The 15,927-nt window shown below is 50.3% G+C and overlaps 1 protein-coding gene across 1 annotated transcript in view; it reads left to right on the forward strand.

Annotated features, from left to right (window-relative positions):
- ANKDD1A (ankyrin repeat and death domain containing 1A) overlaps positions 1-15,927 on the forward strand; it is a 43,870-nt gene that overhangs the window by 10,190 nt on the left and 17,753 nt on the right. The window contains 6 exon segments of the mRNA XM_073212245.1: positions 6,198-6,298; positions 6,965-7,096; positions 10,001-10,099; positions 15,254-15,320; positions 15,323-15,381; positions 15,918-15,926. Coding sequence (XP_073068346.1) covers positions 6,198-6,298; positions 6,965-7,096; positions 10,001-10,099; positions 15,254-15,320; positions 15,323-15,381; positions 15,918-15,926 — 467 coding nt within the window.

Genomic DNA, 15,927 nt, shown 5'->3' on the forward strand with positions numbered 1-15,927 from the left:
AAGAGAAGGAGCTGGATTTTAGGGTCATAGTTCTCTGTGTTTAGTTTCTTTCATTACTGCCAGACAGTTTTCCAGAATGGTTGCCCCAGATTACTCCCATCAGCAGTGCACTTGGCTGAGACAGCTCCTCGTTACCCACCAACATTTGGCATTATCCAGTTTTCTAATTTTGCCAGTCTAACTAGTATAAGTCATACCTCATTGTCATTTTAACTTGTGCTTTTTTTTCTGATCTAGAATAAATCTGACCATCTTTTGACGTGCTTTCAGGCCTGCTAGGGTTTCTTTTGCTTAAATGCTTGCCCAGTCCTTGCCAGGCTATGGAGTTCTAGGGTGGGGACTGCCAGCGGCCTTGCGAGCACCTAGAGGCCCAGAGGCTGGGACAATCCGGGTGTGTGTGTGGCAGAGGAGACACGTCCTGAGGGATCTGCAGAGTCCAGAGCGGCCCCAACCCCCTGGATTCGGGTGTGAAGGCACAGAGCAGTGTGCAAGAGACTTACAGGGGGAGCCGGGATGGGGGCTTTAGGGGGTGGCCGCAGCAGCTGCGTCCACATCACACCCACAGGCCGAGGGGTCTAGGGGGGCTGCTGCCACGCTCCCCAAACGCTCCCGCCGCCCACTTGGTGCCCTCTCCCCTCCGCTCCCAGGGCCCCGCCCAGGCGGACGCGCGAGTCGCGGAGAGGCAGGAGTGCGCGGGGCTGCGGAGCAGCGGCCTCGGGGAGGCTCAGGCGTGGGAGACGCAAGGCCGGGAGTGCGCGGCGCCGCGGGGCGGGGGGCTGGAGGGGGCCGAGGCGGAGTAGATACCTCGCATTACCGCGGGGGCCATCAAGGTTGCGACTGGAGTTGACCGCGCGGCCACCTCCGTCTTGGGCTTCTTTGTGGCGCCGAGAGCAACGCGCACCAGCCCCAGGGGGCATTGGCCGCGCGTCTGGGACTCGGGGATGCCAGTCCTCCGGAGAGCCGGGAGCTGCCTCGGCCGAGACATTCGCTAGAAATACGACGGTAATGGGCTCCTTTATTGAGTACTTACTTTGGGTGCCAGGACAGACACGTTCTCTGATCTTCACAGAAGTCCTATGGGTAGGACCTATTATTATCACCATTCTGCAGAATAGAAAGGTGAGGCACGGGAAGGTTAAATAAGTTGCCCAAGGTCATACAGCCTTTAAGTGGTAGAAATGCTGCAGATCCAAGCTCCCCAGAAAGACGGGCTGGGCCGGGAATGGAGACCATATGCCGTGTGGACACGGAAACTCATAGGAGAGGACCTTTGGGATGCTGCAGGTGGGCTGGGGCACCTCAGAGGCTCCTTGAGAAGTGTGCCCAGTGCCAGGGCCCTGTAGCAGCACCCATGAGGGCATCGGCCAGCCTGGGGGGCTTTGGCTGCACTGCTTGGGAAAGGAGAGAGGATTGTGTCAGTGTCCTCACTGGGATGGGGATAGGGGTGGGGGCTCTGGGTGCTGTTTCAGAGGGTAAAGGTTCTGCTTGGGCCAGAGGATCACTTGCGCGGGCCTTTAGAGAACGTGCAGCAGGGGAGCATTGGGGTGAGATGAGACTGGGCTTGATTTCTCTGGCACTATGCAGGGCTGGCTGGCTCCCATTCAGACTCTTGGCTGTTTGCCAACAAACCAAGCCCCTCCTGGGCTTCAGCTAAGAGAAAGAATCCAAGCTGAAAGGGGTCCCTACAGATAACTTCTTCACCTCCCCCAGTTTTACAACTGAAGAAACCAAGGGCTCTGTGGGGAACGTGACTAGTCCAGGGTCCCGCTGCTAGGAAGTGCCAGAGTGGATACTAGAGCCCCAGCTTCTCTAAGCCCACACCTCAAGTGCCAGCTCTTTTCCAGAACCTGAAATCATGTTGGTTTTCAGCCAGGAGGTTAAGGGAGGAAAAGCTTGGGACACAGTGCTTCCTGGAGATGTTTGAGGTCTGAAGACCACTCCTCAAGGAGGGTCCTTCCCCTTTGGGGTGAGAAAGGGTGGAGCTGTCAATGGGAGCAGGTTTGGAAGGTGGTGTTTTCCCCTGCCCTGAAGTATTGGCATGAAGCTGCCTCCGCCTTGGGACCTCTTTCCTGCCAGGTGCCTGAGCTCACGGTCTGCTTTTGCAGGGGCTAGTGTGTCTTAACTGGGGCAGCGTCTTAAGAGTTCAGAGACCCCTGAAGAGATTTAATGATTTGTGTGTCACTCATTCACTCAACAAATATGTTCCAGGGTCTGAATTTGGGGCTACAGCAGTTAAGAAATCAGACAAAAATCTCTCCCCTCATGGGCTTGTATTATAATGGGGGAAGCAGACAATAAACCTAATAAATAAATACATATAGCATGCTGATGGTGGGGGCTCCTCTGCAGAAAAACAATGCAAGGAGGTGGGTTAGGTAGGCTGCTTTCCTTGGTGGGGCTTTGCTGGCTCAGAGGGCCCTGAATGAAGGAGGCCCCACTACTTCCAGGTCTTTAGCCACCGGAATTCATTCTCTGACCCTTCTCTTGGAGGAATAATGGTGATGCTGCTGCACGCACTATTTGCCAGATACCATGTGAGGAGCTTTTCATGTCATTATTTGATCATTACAATAAGTCCACAGGGCAGCTCACACTCCCATTTTGCAGATGAGGAAACTGAGGCAAAGGATAATTAAGTGACCTAAGTCATAGAGCCAGGAAGTAGCTCAGCCAGAGCTGAACCCAGGGTTGTGATTGCCCTGGAGCAGCAGTTGTGTCTAAGAGGCCCAGAAAGCCCAAGACCCTCTCTCATACCTGGAATGCAATGTGGAATTTATCTGGAAAAACAAACTAATGACAAGACTGTCAGCTCAACACATCCTACTTTTTCTTGCTAAGACACTGGCCACCTGTCCCTGGAGACACAGAAGGGCTGGATCTGGACATTCACACTGGACCAAACACGCAGGATTTGGGTTTGGTGGAAATAAACCCATAAATCACCGTTCCTGTAATGACTACACAGGGCCAGCAAATAATTTGTCTCTTGTTCTAATGTGTCTAAGCCTTTCTGGAAGAGGGATAGGCATGCATTAGCCTGGGGAGTTTTAATGTCGGTCATGGAAGCAGAGTTTTATGGATTCCTCCCGGTGCCCAGCTTTGGGCTTGCTGTCAGCCGTGGGTGGGTCGGCAAGGGGCAGGTGTGGCCAGGACCCCCGAGGAGCTTGTGGTCCAGTCAAGGAGATCATACATCCTCACAAGCCGAGACTAGTCAGTCTGACTGCAACATGGGGTCCAGTGGGATGGGCCCTGGACGATGTCACGAGGCCTGGGTCCTCCTGGCTTGGCCACCAACACTCTTAGTCCGCTGCTGTCCATGGCAAGGGACTGGCGAGGGACCCTCTGAGTTCCCTCTAGTTTGAGACTGTCTGAGGTAAAGGTGCAGTGATGAGGTAAGACGTGTGCAGAGACCACAGAGAAGGCAAATCAGAGTAGGGCCCACTTCTGGTTAGGATTTAGAGACGAGGAGAGAAGAAATGGAAGGACAAGGACAGAGAAGTCGGATGAATATGCCTCTGGCCTGGCCTGCGCCTGACGCAGAGGTGACTCAGGTACATCCCGGCTGCCTTCTTTACTGGAGAGCGCGTGGAAAGGTAGTCGTCACCTCCTGTGGGAATGGGTTCCGTCCCTGTCCTCAAAAGCAGCACCTGTGAGGAGAGTGGGGGGCACACACCTGGCTCCGGTGGATGGGCTTACCCACACTGCCCCATCTTTACGGTTTTGCCAAGTCCTGGTTTGGTTTTGCAGACATGTGTTGAGTTAATGAGGAAAAGTAGCCTGTCTGGGGAAGTCCCTAACGTGGAGAGGGAGCAGAGGCACCCCCCACCTGCTGCCATTCTTAGCTGGAGGACCCCCTGCCCAGAAACGTTCAGGGCCAGGGAGGAGCCTTCACTCCTCATGCAGTGTGGGGTGATGGGGGGTGGGGGATGGGGCAGGGGTGGGGGTGCAGGGGGACCCTCCTCATCTTGCATCCCTTTTATTCCCTGTGGATAAAATGAGAGTTCCTGTGGTCAGGATTCTCACCTGGCCCTAGTTGACTAGCTCACTGCACACCTGTGGGCAATTTGACTCTATATAAAGAGCTCCGCCCAGTGCTCTGGGCGTAACATGGTGACAAGGCTACAAGGCTGCAGGAGAGCAGAGGCTGGAGTGGCGGCAGTACCGAGGACAGAGGCCTGAAGGATGGCTGTGCAGGACGACTGTGCAGAGAGGCCCAGAGGATGGCTGTGCAGACAGAGGGGCCCAGAGGCAGAGACCGGCTTGCTGCGTGCAGACTCGCTCTGAGTGAATGGGATTCTAGTGACTGACCTGCCACCTGGAAATAAAGTTGGGTATAACCCTTTCACCCCAAGAACGTTTTACTGTCATTTTCTTTGGTCACACTGAATCCATAGTGAACTTCCCTGGGGCTGAAACCCTTTGGCAAGACAATTGGCAAAAGTCGGCAGGGTTCATTGTTGACCAAGGAAAAAGACAAGATGCCCTTATGGGAGGGGTGCTTCAGTGGGCTGCCCCTGGATCATCCCCAAATGGACATGTGGTCTGAGGTGGCTTGCCTCCTAGAGGACTGGGCCCCACCCCAGGACTGGAGGTGACACCTGAGGCAGTAGGGGTGGCCCTTGGTATAGCAAGCAGATCCTTTGAGGAGCAGAGTGCTCGTGAGGCAGCGGGGACTGTGGGCTGGCTGCTTCTCACAGTCTTTAAAAGGTCTACAGAGGAGACCCAAGAAATGGCGGCATGAGAACGCGAGCTGCAAACTTCTGTGGATGCCCTGAGGAAGGAGATGGCCTGGATGCGGGAGGAGGCAGCATGAGAGCACCGGCAGCAAGGTGCCATTGGAGGCGAGACGGCAGCGCTGCCAGGTGTTCTGAAGGAGGAAGAGGCCATCAGGGAAAAAGATGAACTCCTAAGGGAAGCACAGGCAGAGGTGACATGAGAACACCAGCTGCGAAGCATTGAGCTGAAGGTAAGAGACCTTCTGAAGACTTAGCACTGTTGTGGGCACTGTAGCAGAGGAGGCACTCGGGGGAGGGGAGAGAAAGGTGCCATCAGCTCCAGAAATGGAGGAGCTGGGGAAGGATGAAGGGGTGGTGCCGGAGGCACTGGCACCTCCTGTATTGAAAGCACGCCCAGTGGTTGTAAAGAAACTAAAGACCCAGCAGCTGACAGTTCCCCAAGGAGAGGAGCAGCCCCTCCCCAGCTTGTGGAGCACTCTATGGTCCGCCCCTATGCTCAGGCTGAGCCAGTGGCTGTGGGACTTAGGGGTGGATGGAATTGTTCTGTCTGGATCAGAGATGGGAAAGCTGTCTTCCCTGACAGTGCAGCCCGCCTTGAGGCAGTGATTACAAAATGCAAGGTGACACGTACAGTAGCTGAAGCAATGAGAACCCGTAAAGAAATAAGACCTGTTACTCACAGGAGGAATTTGAGGGGCCCCATGATGGTTACAAGGACCCAGATGTGGGTTGATTTGATATGGGCAGGTGTAGATGGAAGAAAATTAGACGGGAAGCCAATAGAACCTTACTGGAGCTATGGCAACAACTGAAACCAGAGCAGCAGTTCCAGCCATTAAGACCAAAGAGGCAGAGGTCAGAGACAGAGCCACGAGTCCGGCCTGTGTGTCTGTAAGACTTTTTGCTGGAGAAGATGAAGAACAATGTTTGAGCTTCCTTGCACAGGGACCATTGCAGAGGACTAAGGGCACATAGATTGAGAGGAGAGAATCCTGGAGGGATGGAGTGTGGATAAAATGAGAGTTCCTGTGGCCAGGATTCTCACCTGGCCCTGGTTGACACCTGTGGGCAATTTGACTCTATATAAAGAGCTCCGTCCAGTGCTCTGGGCGTGACATGGTGACAGGGCTGCAAGGCTGCAGGAGAGCAGAGGTTAAAGTGGTGGAAGCACCGAGGACAGAGGCCTGGAGGAGGGCTGTGCAGAAGCGCCGTGCAGAGAAGCCCAGAGGACGGCTGTGTGGGACGGCTGTGCAGGCAGAGGGGCCCAGAGGCCGAAACCAGCTTGCTGCATGCAGACTTGCTCTGAGTGAATGGGATCCTAGTGACTGACCTGCCACCTGGAAATAAAGTTGGGTATAACCCTTTCACCCCAAGAACGTTTTACTGTCAATTTCTTTGGTCACATTGAATCCATAGCGAACTTGCCTGGAGCTGAAACCCATTGGCAAGACACTCCCCCAGTGCTTCCTCTGGAGAGGCAGCCCCACGAGGCTACCCCACAGAACAGCATTGGGAGGACGAAGGAGCTGATTGGGAGGAAAGTCAATGTCAGGACCAGAAACCGCATGTGTAAAGGGTCTCCCGATGGGGGCACCTGGATAGGAATAGTGCTATGGTGATGCCTTCACAAAAGAGGGACAGTTCATGGAACCCAGAGGCAGGCGCATTTGCATGTGTTAACTTGCGGGGAAGTTCAGATTGTCCACATTGTCTCAAGGTCTCAGAGGCCTCCCCCAAAGCCAGTGTCAGGAGTCCAAGGAAGGCTTGGACAATTCAGAGCTCTTAACCCCTGTGACCATCTGAAAGACACACCAAGGTACAGAGGTTAGAATCTGGAGGGCAGGAGTCAAAGATCAGGAAGGCAGAGGCTGACAGACAGGCAGACAGGGGCAGAATCCTGGAGAGACAAAGGTGGATTGGTGCCTGTGATCAGTAGAAGGCCAGGGGTTGGAGGCCAAGAGAGGCTGAGCATGCATGAGGCAGCAATTTAATTCAGTTTAGAGCAGTGGGAAGCTGTGAAGCGTTTCAGGTGGGAGACAGATGGATCGAACCACTGTGTTTCACTATGGTCTTTTCACCTGTTGTGTCAGGGAGGAGCACGGGATCCAAGTGCACTCACCGGTCACCAGAGGCAGCCAAACCGTTTCACCCGGCAGACCAGCTGTCCCGGTTGGAAGGTGACAGACGGGAAGCCAGCTAGTGTCTCACAGGTTTCTTCTCCCTCCTGGCAGGTGGGCAGGGTGGCCCTGCACTGGGCTACAGGCACAGGACGTGAGCAAGTTGCACGGCTGCTACTGGAGCATGGGGCCGCTGTGGACGACCAGGATGTGGTACAGGACGCCTCATGGAGGCGCGTCTGTGTGTGCATGCCTGTCTGTCTGTCTTCGGGTGGGGGAGGGGCATCGGAGCCCTCTAGGTCTGTGAGCCAACTGTCATTGCCGAGGTTGGGCAGATAGGCACACGGGTGCAGGGTGGCCAGGGAGTCAGAGTCTTCAGGGGCCAGTGGCCCCGCACTGATCCCGTCTTTCCCTTGCACAGCCATAATGATCCCTTCATTTCCAAGGGACTTTCAGTTCTCAGACAGCCTTTTTAGTCTGTGATATCATGTGAATGACATGGGCTGGAGAACAGATAATTGGGTGATCAGATAAAGGCTTTATTAATAAAATTATCAGGAGGCAGGTCTCTCATGATAGGCCACAGGGCTCTGCCCTGGCTAACACTTTAACTAACAACTTGAAGTTAGACTAACAGTCTTACTTAACAGATTGGCAGGCAGAACATTGCTGAGAGCGAGCCCAGAAGAATAATAGGGTCTACAAAATTATCTCTTCATGTTCGGGGAAAGGGCTGAATCTGACAGTTTGGTAGGGACACATTTAAAACTCTAAATGAAAAATTTTTTTAAATTACAAACTTCTGTACAGAGACTTAGCTTTCCTGGAAATACTTTTATTTGTCCTGGCTTCTCCTTGCTCCCAGGCCTTACCACAGGGGGGTTTGATGCTGGGGCTGGAGATGGGCATCCATACCTACCCCCCAAATCCTCTGCCCCATCTCATTTAGAGATGACTCTGGAAGGAGAATGGCTGGGCTCCTTCGTCTGAGTTCCCCACTAAAACACTGGACCCTCTTGCATCAGTCCTTTGCCCACAGAGACCCCCACTATCACCACCCTGCTCTGTTGTTTCTTCCTTGAACCGAGTGAGAAAAGACGATATGATGGAAAAGAGTAAGAGACATGCTTTTATAAGGCTTCTCTGCTTCCCTTGCAAATAGCAAAATGTTAACACATTCTGAAAAATAAGAAGGCTGGTGGGCATCCCTACTTTAGTAACAGGAGAGCGAGGAAGACCCCGGGGGGGGAGAGCTTGTTGGGACCAGGTCTCTAGGCATGTGCCCTAGGGCTCTGCTCTGTCCTAGACAGTTCTTGGAACTAAGACTCTGAAGTGTCACTGGGATTCCCAGTGGCAGGAGGCTGGGCTTGCGTGGCTCCCCTCCCTCAACCCGGAACCTTAACCCTTTTCATTCCACGCCGCTGTGGGCTCCTGCTCTGGACTCTGCCCTGTGCTCATTCATTCCCTCCCTCACCCAGCCAGCCCACAGTTACTGACACTCCAGCAGAGGCTGAGCTCTGCGTCAGTGTTGGGGCTTTTGGCTTTTTTGGCTCTGGCTGACACCAGCTCCGGTCCCCAACTGAGGTGCTGTGGTGGGTCCAGTACCTTCCCCAAGATTTCAGGAGGAAGGAATTAACTTCTTGTGGTCACTGGTCCAGCTTCTGCTCAACTTTTGCTGCCCTTTTGAGAGCTTGCAAATAATCCTTTGTCTCTACCCTGGCATCACCCCTACCATGGATCTCAGTCCTTCTCCCCAGTTGCCATAGAGGCCCCGTTCATACCAGGCTTTTGGTGGGGGACAAGCTTTCCAAAATACGACATGGAGGGGATTCACATCACGTGTGAAACAGTGTACAAATACTTAAATCCTGTCTTTGACGTTCCTTTTCTTTAAAGTTCCTTGGGCTCAGTCTCTGTTGCCCCACCGACCCCCAGTGCTGCGTCTGTCTGCACCAACCCCCTCTGTGCCCCCGGATGCCCGCCCCTGTTCGGAGGCAGAACCAGGACACTCTCTTTGGATGCTCAGGTGCCTGCTGACCAGTTTCCTCTGGGTTTCATCCTTCACCCCAACCATTTGTCAAAGCTTTTACAAAAACAGTTCCGTTCCTTAGAGGAACTCCGGTGCCAGCCACTAGGACCCCTTTTTCTGGCATTCCTCACAAAGGCTGTTCGTGGAGCTAGTGGGGAGGCAGCTATGACCTGAGCGTTCCTTGGGTGCAGGTGCTGGGGTGGGACACCCTCCCCCAAGAAGTCCAGACTGTGACTTGTGCCTGATTGAGGGCTCGGATCTGGCCAACCCTGTCTTCTGGCTCCTGCCCTGGGCTCTGGGCAGCTTGGAGTAGCTAAGAGTGGGTGCATTTCAGGGGGACACTGACTCCTACACTTTTCATGAGGAGTGTCTGCATTTCTGCTCCCAGCTGGACTTGGGAGTGTTGCCCACCACGGGCCTGCTGCTTATGCTCATGGGGCGATTATCTGGCCACACTGTGGGCTCCTTCTATGTAGGACAAGCCTTTGGCCTCACGGAGGACCTAGAGCCACACATGCCCCTGATTTTGTGGGAAAATATATTCTGGTCTATGAACACCTGGCTTATAGATGCATTTTGGAGGTGCCCAAAACTGAGGGAAGACAGCATAGCCTCTAGGACAAAGGTGATGATCCTCCAGGCCTCTGTTCTGCTCAGCCCCTGCCTGCTACCACCACACCCTAGGAGAGACAGTGAAAACCCATCTCCAAGAGGGTGGCTGGCTGTCGATGCAATTGGCTCTCAAATGCCAGTCCTGGATGAGGTCTTCACTAGTCAGAGCAAATCAGAAAATAAGAACCATAAAGCAGTATTTGGGAAGAGTATATTCTGAAATTAATTCCAAGTTCTTTTTTTTTTATTAAAATGGTCTTTATGAAATGATGGTGAGAATAGATAGCAGCTATTTTATTTTTAAATTTTATTTTGCAATAGTATGTTAGCCTCTGTCTTAAAAAGGGCCCTGGTCTTTAAATTCCTAAAGTTCAGAGCTCCCTGGCCTGGGAGGCACCGATGGTTCCTATGGTTGTATAGTAAGGTGCAGTGCCCATATGGGCCCAGGTGGCACTGTCACACCTCCTCACATTCTCCTCCCCTCCACCCCATGTCCTCTCCCCCAGTTTGGGATGAATGGACTTCTCCTGTCGGCCTGGTTTGGCCACTTGCATATCCTCCAGATCCTGGTCAACTCTGGGGCCAAGACCCACTGTGAGAACAAGGTAAGGCCTCAGCTAGCAGCCCCTGCCCCTGGGTGCATAGGTCTGCTCCCACCTCTGCCACCCTCTCCTCCCCAAACCCCCAGGTGCCTCTGCCCGGCTTGCCCTGGTCCTCTGAGAACACTCCCTGAAACCCAGCTGAGCTCAGCCCTGAGAAGCTGAGATGCTATTTCCTGGGGTGGAAGGAGCAAAACACCATTTACCAAACTCTGGGACCTTGTGACTTTATAGTGTGAGCCTGAATCTCCCCATTTGTAAATGGGGTGCTAGTACCCACCTCGAAAATGAGGGAGACGCTCGTGCTGCATGTGAAGGGCTTGTCAGTGCACAGTAGGGAACTGGCAGTCCCTCACCCTCATTGGGGTGCGCTGTGGTTTGAGGGAGAACAGCCTCAGCGGGTCAGAGCACCTGGAATCTCTGCACTGGTATCTCACCTTTTCAGCGGTTGGTGGTCCTGGTGAAAATGCAAACATTTCTGGGCCAGGGGTTCTCAACCTAGGTCTTTAGAGAGAATTCAGAGACCCAGGGACATGGATGGGAAAAAAATGTACCACAAGATTGCCCCCATTTTGTTGTCAGGAAACCCAGTGCGGGGAGATCTCCCTGGGCCTTAGGTGAAACCTCACCCCAGGAAGCGCTCTTGACTTTGATGGAGGAAGAGCTCATGAGCAGGTGGAGCAGGTGCAAGTGAAGAGCGGTGTAATAAAGCAAAGCGCACACTCAAGAAGGAGGTGCGGGGTGCGGGGGGGCTCCCGAGGCAAGTGGCACGGTGGGGGTCAATGGGTGGTCTTATGGCTGGAGGTTTAGGCAGGGGGTGGAATATTCATCAGGCTAAGTGGGTTTTCCTTGGAATAGGGAGGATTTTCTGGGATTTATAGGGTGACACCCTCTTTTTGTCCTTGGCTGGTCTTCCTGGGAACTGTCAGGGTGCCAAGGGGTATGATTTTAGTATGCTAATGAGTGTATAACTTATTCTGAGGTGAGGTCTGGGTCAGCTTCTCCATGTTGGATCCAGTAAATTTTGGCAGGTCTGTTAGGTATACTCTCCCTCCCCACATCCTGCAAGTACAGTTTACACACAATGTTTAAAATAAAAACAAGCATCTAACCAAATGTGAACACTGGCCAAAATCGCGAACCCCCTCCCTGCTCCCGTCTGGCTATCCACCTACTGTAACAACTTCAGATGCCAACTGCAGGTCCAGGGTGTTAATCTGCGCTTCTCAGAGACTGGCTATAAATGAGAGGTTCCCACAACCCCCTCCTTTGTTTAAATTAATTTGCTAAAATGGCTTTCAGAACTCAAGAAAACCAGTTTCCTTACTAGATTACCGGTTTATTACAAAGGATACTAAAGGATACAAATCAACAGGCAGACAAAGAAATACAGAAGGTAAGGTCCTGGATGCTGGAGCTTCTGCCCCTGTGGAGTCTGGGCCCAGCACCAATCTGGAAGCTCTCCGAACCCCACCCTTTTGGGGTCTTATGGTGTCTTCATTACAAAAGACATGATAGAGTAAATCTTCAATGGTGATTGATTCAACCTCCAGCCCCCAATCCCATCCTTGTAGGTAAGGGGGTGGGACTGAAAGTTCCAACTATCTAACCAAAGCTGGTTCCCCAGGCAACCAGACCCCATCCTTAGGTTACTCTAAGGCTTCTGAGCCACCAAATTAACTTAACAGTTGGCCTCTTTACTGCTTAAAACACTTAAGAAATTCCAAGGGTTTTAGAAGCTCTGTGCTTGGAACAAGAACAAGACCAAATATGTACTTATTATTATCACAATTTCACACTTGGTCACTTGGTTAAACTGGTGCTGGCCAGGTTTCTCCACTGGAATGTTAGTATTTTTCCCTTTCCATATACTATTGTTAGAAAGTCTCTGGTTTTAATTTGCATTTCAGCAATGATGTCAAGATATCTTCTCATGTACTTATTTGCCATCCATATAACTTCTTTGGTGTCCAAATAGTTTTTTAATTGGGTAGTTTAATTCTTATAGAATTCTTTATAAATTTGGCATGCATTCCAAAATAAGTTATAGACATCAGTGTACTTCCCTCTAAACACTTTAGCATGTAAAACAGTAATGAGTTCAACTTCTTTACATACAAGAAAGAAATGAAATACAAGAAATATAAATGACATACAAGATCTTAAGTTTATACTTGATGAGATTTGACGAAGGCTACTTGTGTGTGTCTACTGAAATCACCACAACTACGATGTTTAAGAAAGACAGAGTTCATTCACTGTCTTATTTGAGGGAGGATTGTGATCAGTGAAATAAGCAGGGAGGAGTTTTGTAACTGCTCCACAGCCCCTTTGTTTGGAGATGTCTTAAATATTTTTTCTACAGCGGGGAAACATGCAGAAAAGAGGTTATATTTATCAATACATAAAGCAGTGTGGCATGGACACATAGTTAGTGTCATCAAAGATCTTGCTATTCAAATTCTGAGGCTGTCTGTGTATGAAAGAGGAAGCAAGGATAAGGGTCTCATTATGTAGGTGACCTCATCCTCCTTTGGGGATGGATGTACAGGGCATAGGTGACACTATCTTATCAATGCTGACCAGAAAATTCCTGTCTGACTACATTTCTCTGGGGAGGTTGAAACTACAATTAGGTTAGGTACTAGGCCCTGGTTTGGTGACCTGGCCTAGCAGAAGTGACACCATGTGGGGCCTGTGCCTTTCTTTTTAACACGTATAACCCAAACCACTGTCAGGATGTAGATCATTGTCTTATTGGTTTTTTAGACCCATTGGTGGTTGCAATCTTTTCAAATAGAAAACCAGTGCTCCAAACAATCTAGCTGTAATGCAAGGCCTGGGTTGAAACTCTGGGCTACAAACATAGGATATGCAAATCCCCCTCTCTTAAATATTGCTTTGATGGGCTGAGATCTTCCTGCCTAAGCCTCCTCCCACCCAGGCCACTTCCCTCTGTTAAAAACAAAATTCAACTGAGAAAATTTAAAGATCTAATTAGCTTTATTTAACAACTCATTAGTCATGCATCATCCCCCTGAAAAATAGAAGGGAGCTGTGCAAAATGAAAGCCTTATAGGCAGAAGGAGGCAGGACAAGGAAGTCCTTCAACAATGAGTGGAAGGTTTCAGGCAAAGTTGCCTTCCTTTGGGGGACAGGAGAGGGATGGGGGTGTCTATCAGGTGGGTATCCTCACTAGTGTTGACCAGGAACATTCCAACTGATAAGATTACACTCCTGGGAGAGGCTGAAACTGCAGTTAGGTAAATCTGGGTTTGGTGATATGGCCTTAACGTAAGTGACTCCATCGTGGACATTTTGTCTCTTTTTTAACACCTCCTAGGCCCTGCTGACCATATCGGCTCTCAGTCCTCTCTGGAAGGTTAGGAGGTCACCTCTTGGCGACTGACACTGGACACCTAGTCACCTCTTTCCTCACTTGCAGCTGTATCAAGGAAAGCAGATGCTAGAACCTTTGTAACAGTGGTCTGTGGGGATATCCCGGGGACTGTTAGTGTTAAACAACCTCACCATACATCCTCAATCATTTTTCAGTTTATAAAATACTTTTCCTGTATGTGATGCCATCCAATCCTCTTAGCCACCCATTGATGATTAGTCTGATTTGACCTATAAGAATATGGAGTCTCCCAAAATCATACGATTGTAGACTATCTACTGTTAAAAGAACACATGGGATGTGAACAGTTCCCAGGAATGTGTTGTTTTAATTTGTTTGATTTTTCTCAAACTATTCAAATTCAGTTAGACAATATCCATCATATCATTGATAAGTTTTCACAAATGCCTAGGGTACCTAATTGGTTTTCTTGGTTTCATTGGACATGGCTGGTAATTGTAGGTCTGCTTTTGTTACGTAGCTATATTCCTATTATGTTAATGTATGTGCGCAATTTAATTAGTAGTTTAAGACCTATACATGCTTATGTTACTGTACAAGAAGATATGTCAAAGAAATAATCAATCTTCCCATGTTTTCTTCCGTCTGCTACTTCTATAGCTTTTCTTCTTCCTTCCTAATTACAACCCTTAAGTAGAATTCGTGCCTCATATCGAATTTACTGAGTATCATAATTCCTCCAAGTGGTAAAGATACCTCAAGACAAATGCTGGGCATAGAAGCCACAGGGCATAAATCTGCAAAGAAGTAAAACACTAACCTTTTCAAACAATATTGCTTCTCTCTCACTTACCAACTTCACATTTCCCTGTATGGCCCCAAAAGACGACTGGTTAGCCAGAGACGGGTAAGATTCCTCAAGGGAGGAACAACCTAAGACAGGCACAGTCGCAGGGGGGCCATCAGGAGAGAAATTGGGGACCAACAGAGGAGAGGCTTAGAACCTCATCCCCCCTGTTTTGAGAGAAATCTTCTGCATCCGTGGATGTTTTGTTGCCCTTGTCTAGCTTGGATTAATACTTAGTCTACAGGCACACACCTGATCATCTACATTTGCCCTCTTACAGCACTAAATTATGTTTTCTACCTTTATCTTGCATCTACCTACCACTTCAGCATTTTATTAAAAAAATAATAATAATAAGGGAGAAATGTGGAATTCACATATAAATCACGTATAAAAATCAAACGACTAATCATATCTGACTTGATTGTTTATAGTTCATGATGCGTGATCAAAACTGAAAGTTTCTGTGATATGACTGCCCTTGCACTGTTCACCATGTAAGAACTTATTCACTATGTAAGAACTTGTTCACCATGTAAGAACTTGTTCGTTATGCTTCAGAAGATTGGAGACTGTTGAGAATTAGGCTTGGGGTTGATTAATGACTGTGCATTGAGTCCCCTATACAGAATTTTATTGTTGTTAACAACCATTTGATCAATAAATATGAGAGATGCCCTCTCAAAAAAAAAAAAAAGAATATGGAGTCTTAGAGAGGTACAGATAACTTTCCCAAGACTACAGAGCTGATAAATGCTGGAGCTGGGATTTGAACTGCGGCATCCTGAATCCCACCAGCCCGTTAGACTGAGTGGGCGCCCGCAGGCATCCCAGTGGCCCGTGCCCATTTACATACAGTATTGCTTCCATGGGAAAGCTGTATTCTGGGTCACCAACACGCCCTGTCTGGGTGATAGCCAGTGTGAGAAGGGCCTCCCTTCAAAGAATGCAGGGACCACCCTGGGCTTGTCACCGCGACAACCTGACCTTACTGCACTGTGCAGCCCAAAAAGGCCATTGCTGGCGCCAGCGTTCATAATGGAGGACCTGGAGGACATAGCCCTGGACCACACGGACAAGGTGAGAGCGGCTTCAAGGCTGTTTGTCCTTACCTCTGGGCCTGGGGCCACTCCTGCCTATTCCTTAGAATTAGGGGTACTGCAGGCTGGACCCTGCTGCTGGGAGAGGTTCTGATAAGGACTAGACGGGTTAGAGATGGGAGCCACTACTTTCTGCTTCCTGGAAGAGGTGGCATTTGGTGAATAAGCCAGATATTTTTGATAAGATTGGAAAGCAGAGGGGTCATTCGAATGGAGGAGAGAGCATCCTTAGAACTTTAGAGGTGGAGAAGGACCCTTGGTGTGTGAGTTCATATGGATTGGAATATTGGGAGTGATGGCCAGAAGGGTTGTGGGGGGCCCCTCATGGAGATCTCCACCTCTATCCTTTACCTAGTGGGCAGGAGGGGGCCACAGAAAAATCTCAGTAGGGGAGGCCCCCCATTCAGTAGCATCTTGTTGGGAAGTTGGGTCTGGGCTCTCCAGGCAGGGTGTGTAGGGTCAGGGGAGGGGAAAGTGGGCAGGAGAGGCCACTGCAGACTCACCATGGTTGGCCAGGTGGGCAGAG

The sequence above is a fragment of the Manis javanica genome, chromosome 8 (genome assembly GCF_040802235.1).
Source record: "Manis javanica isolate MJ-LG chromosome 8, MJ_LKY, whole genome shotgun sequence".
Lineage (NCBI taxonomy): Eukaryota > Metazoa > Chordata > Mammalia > Pholidota > Manidae > Manis > Manis javanica.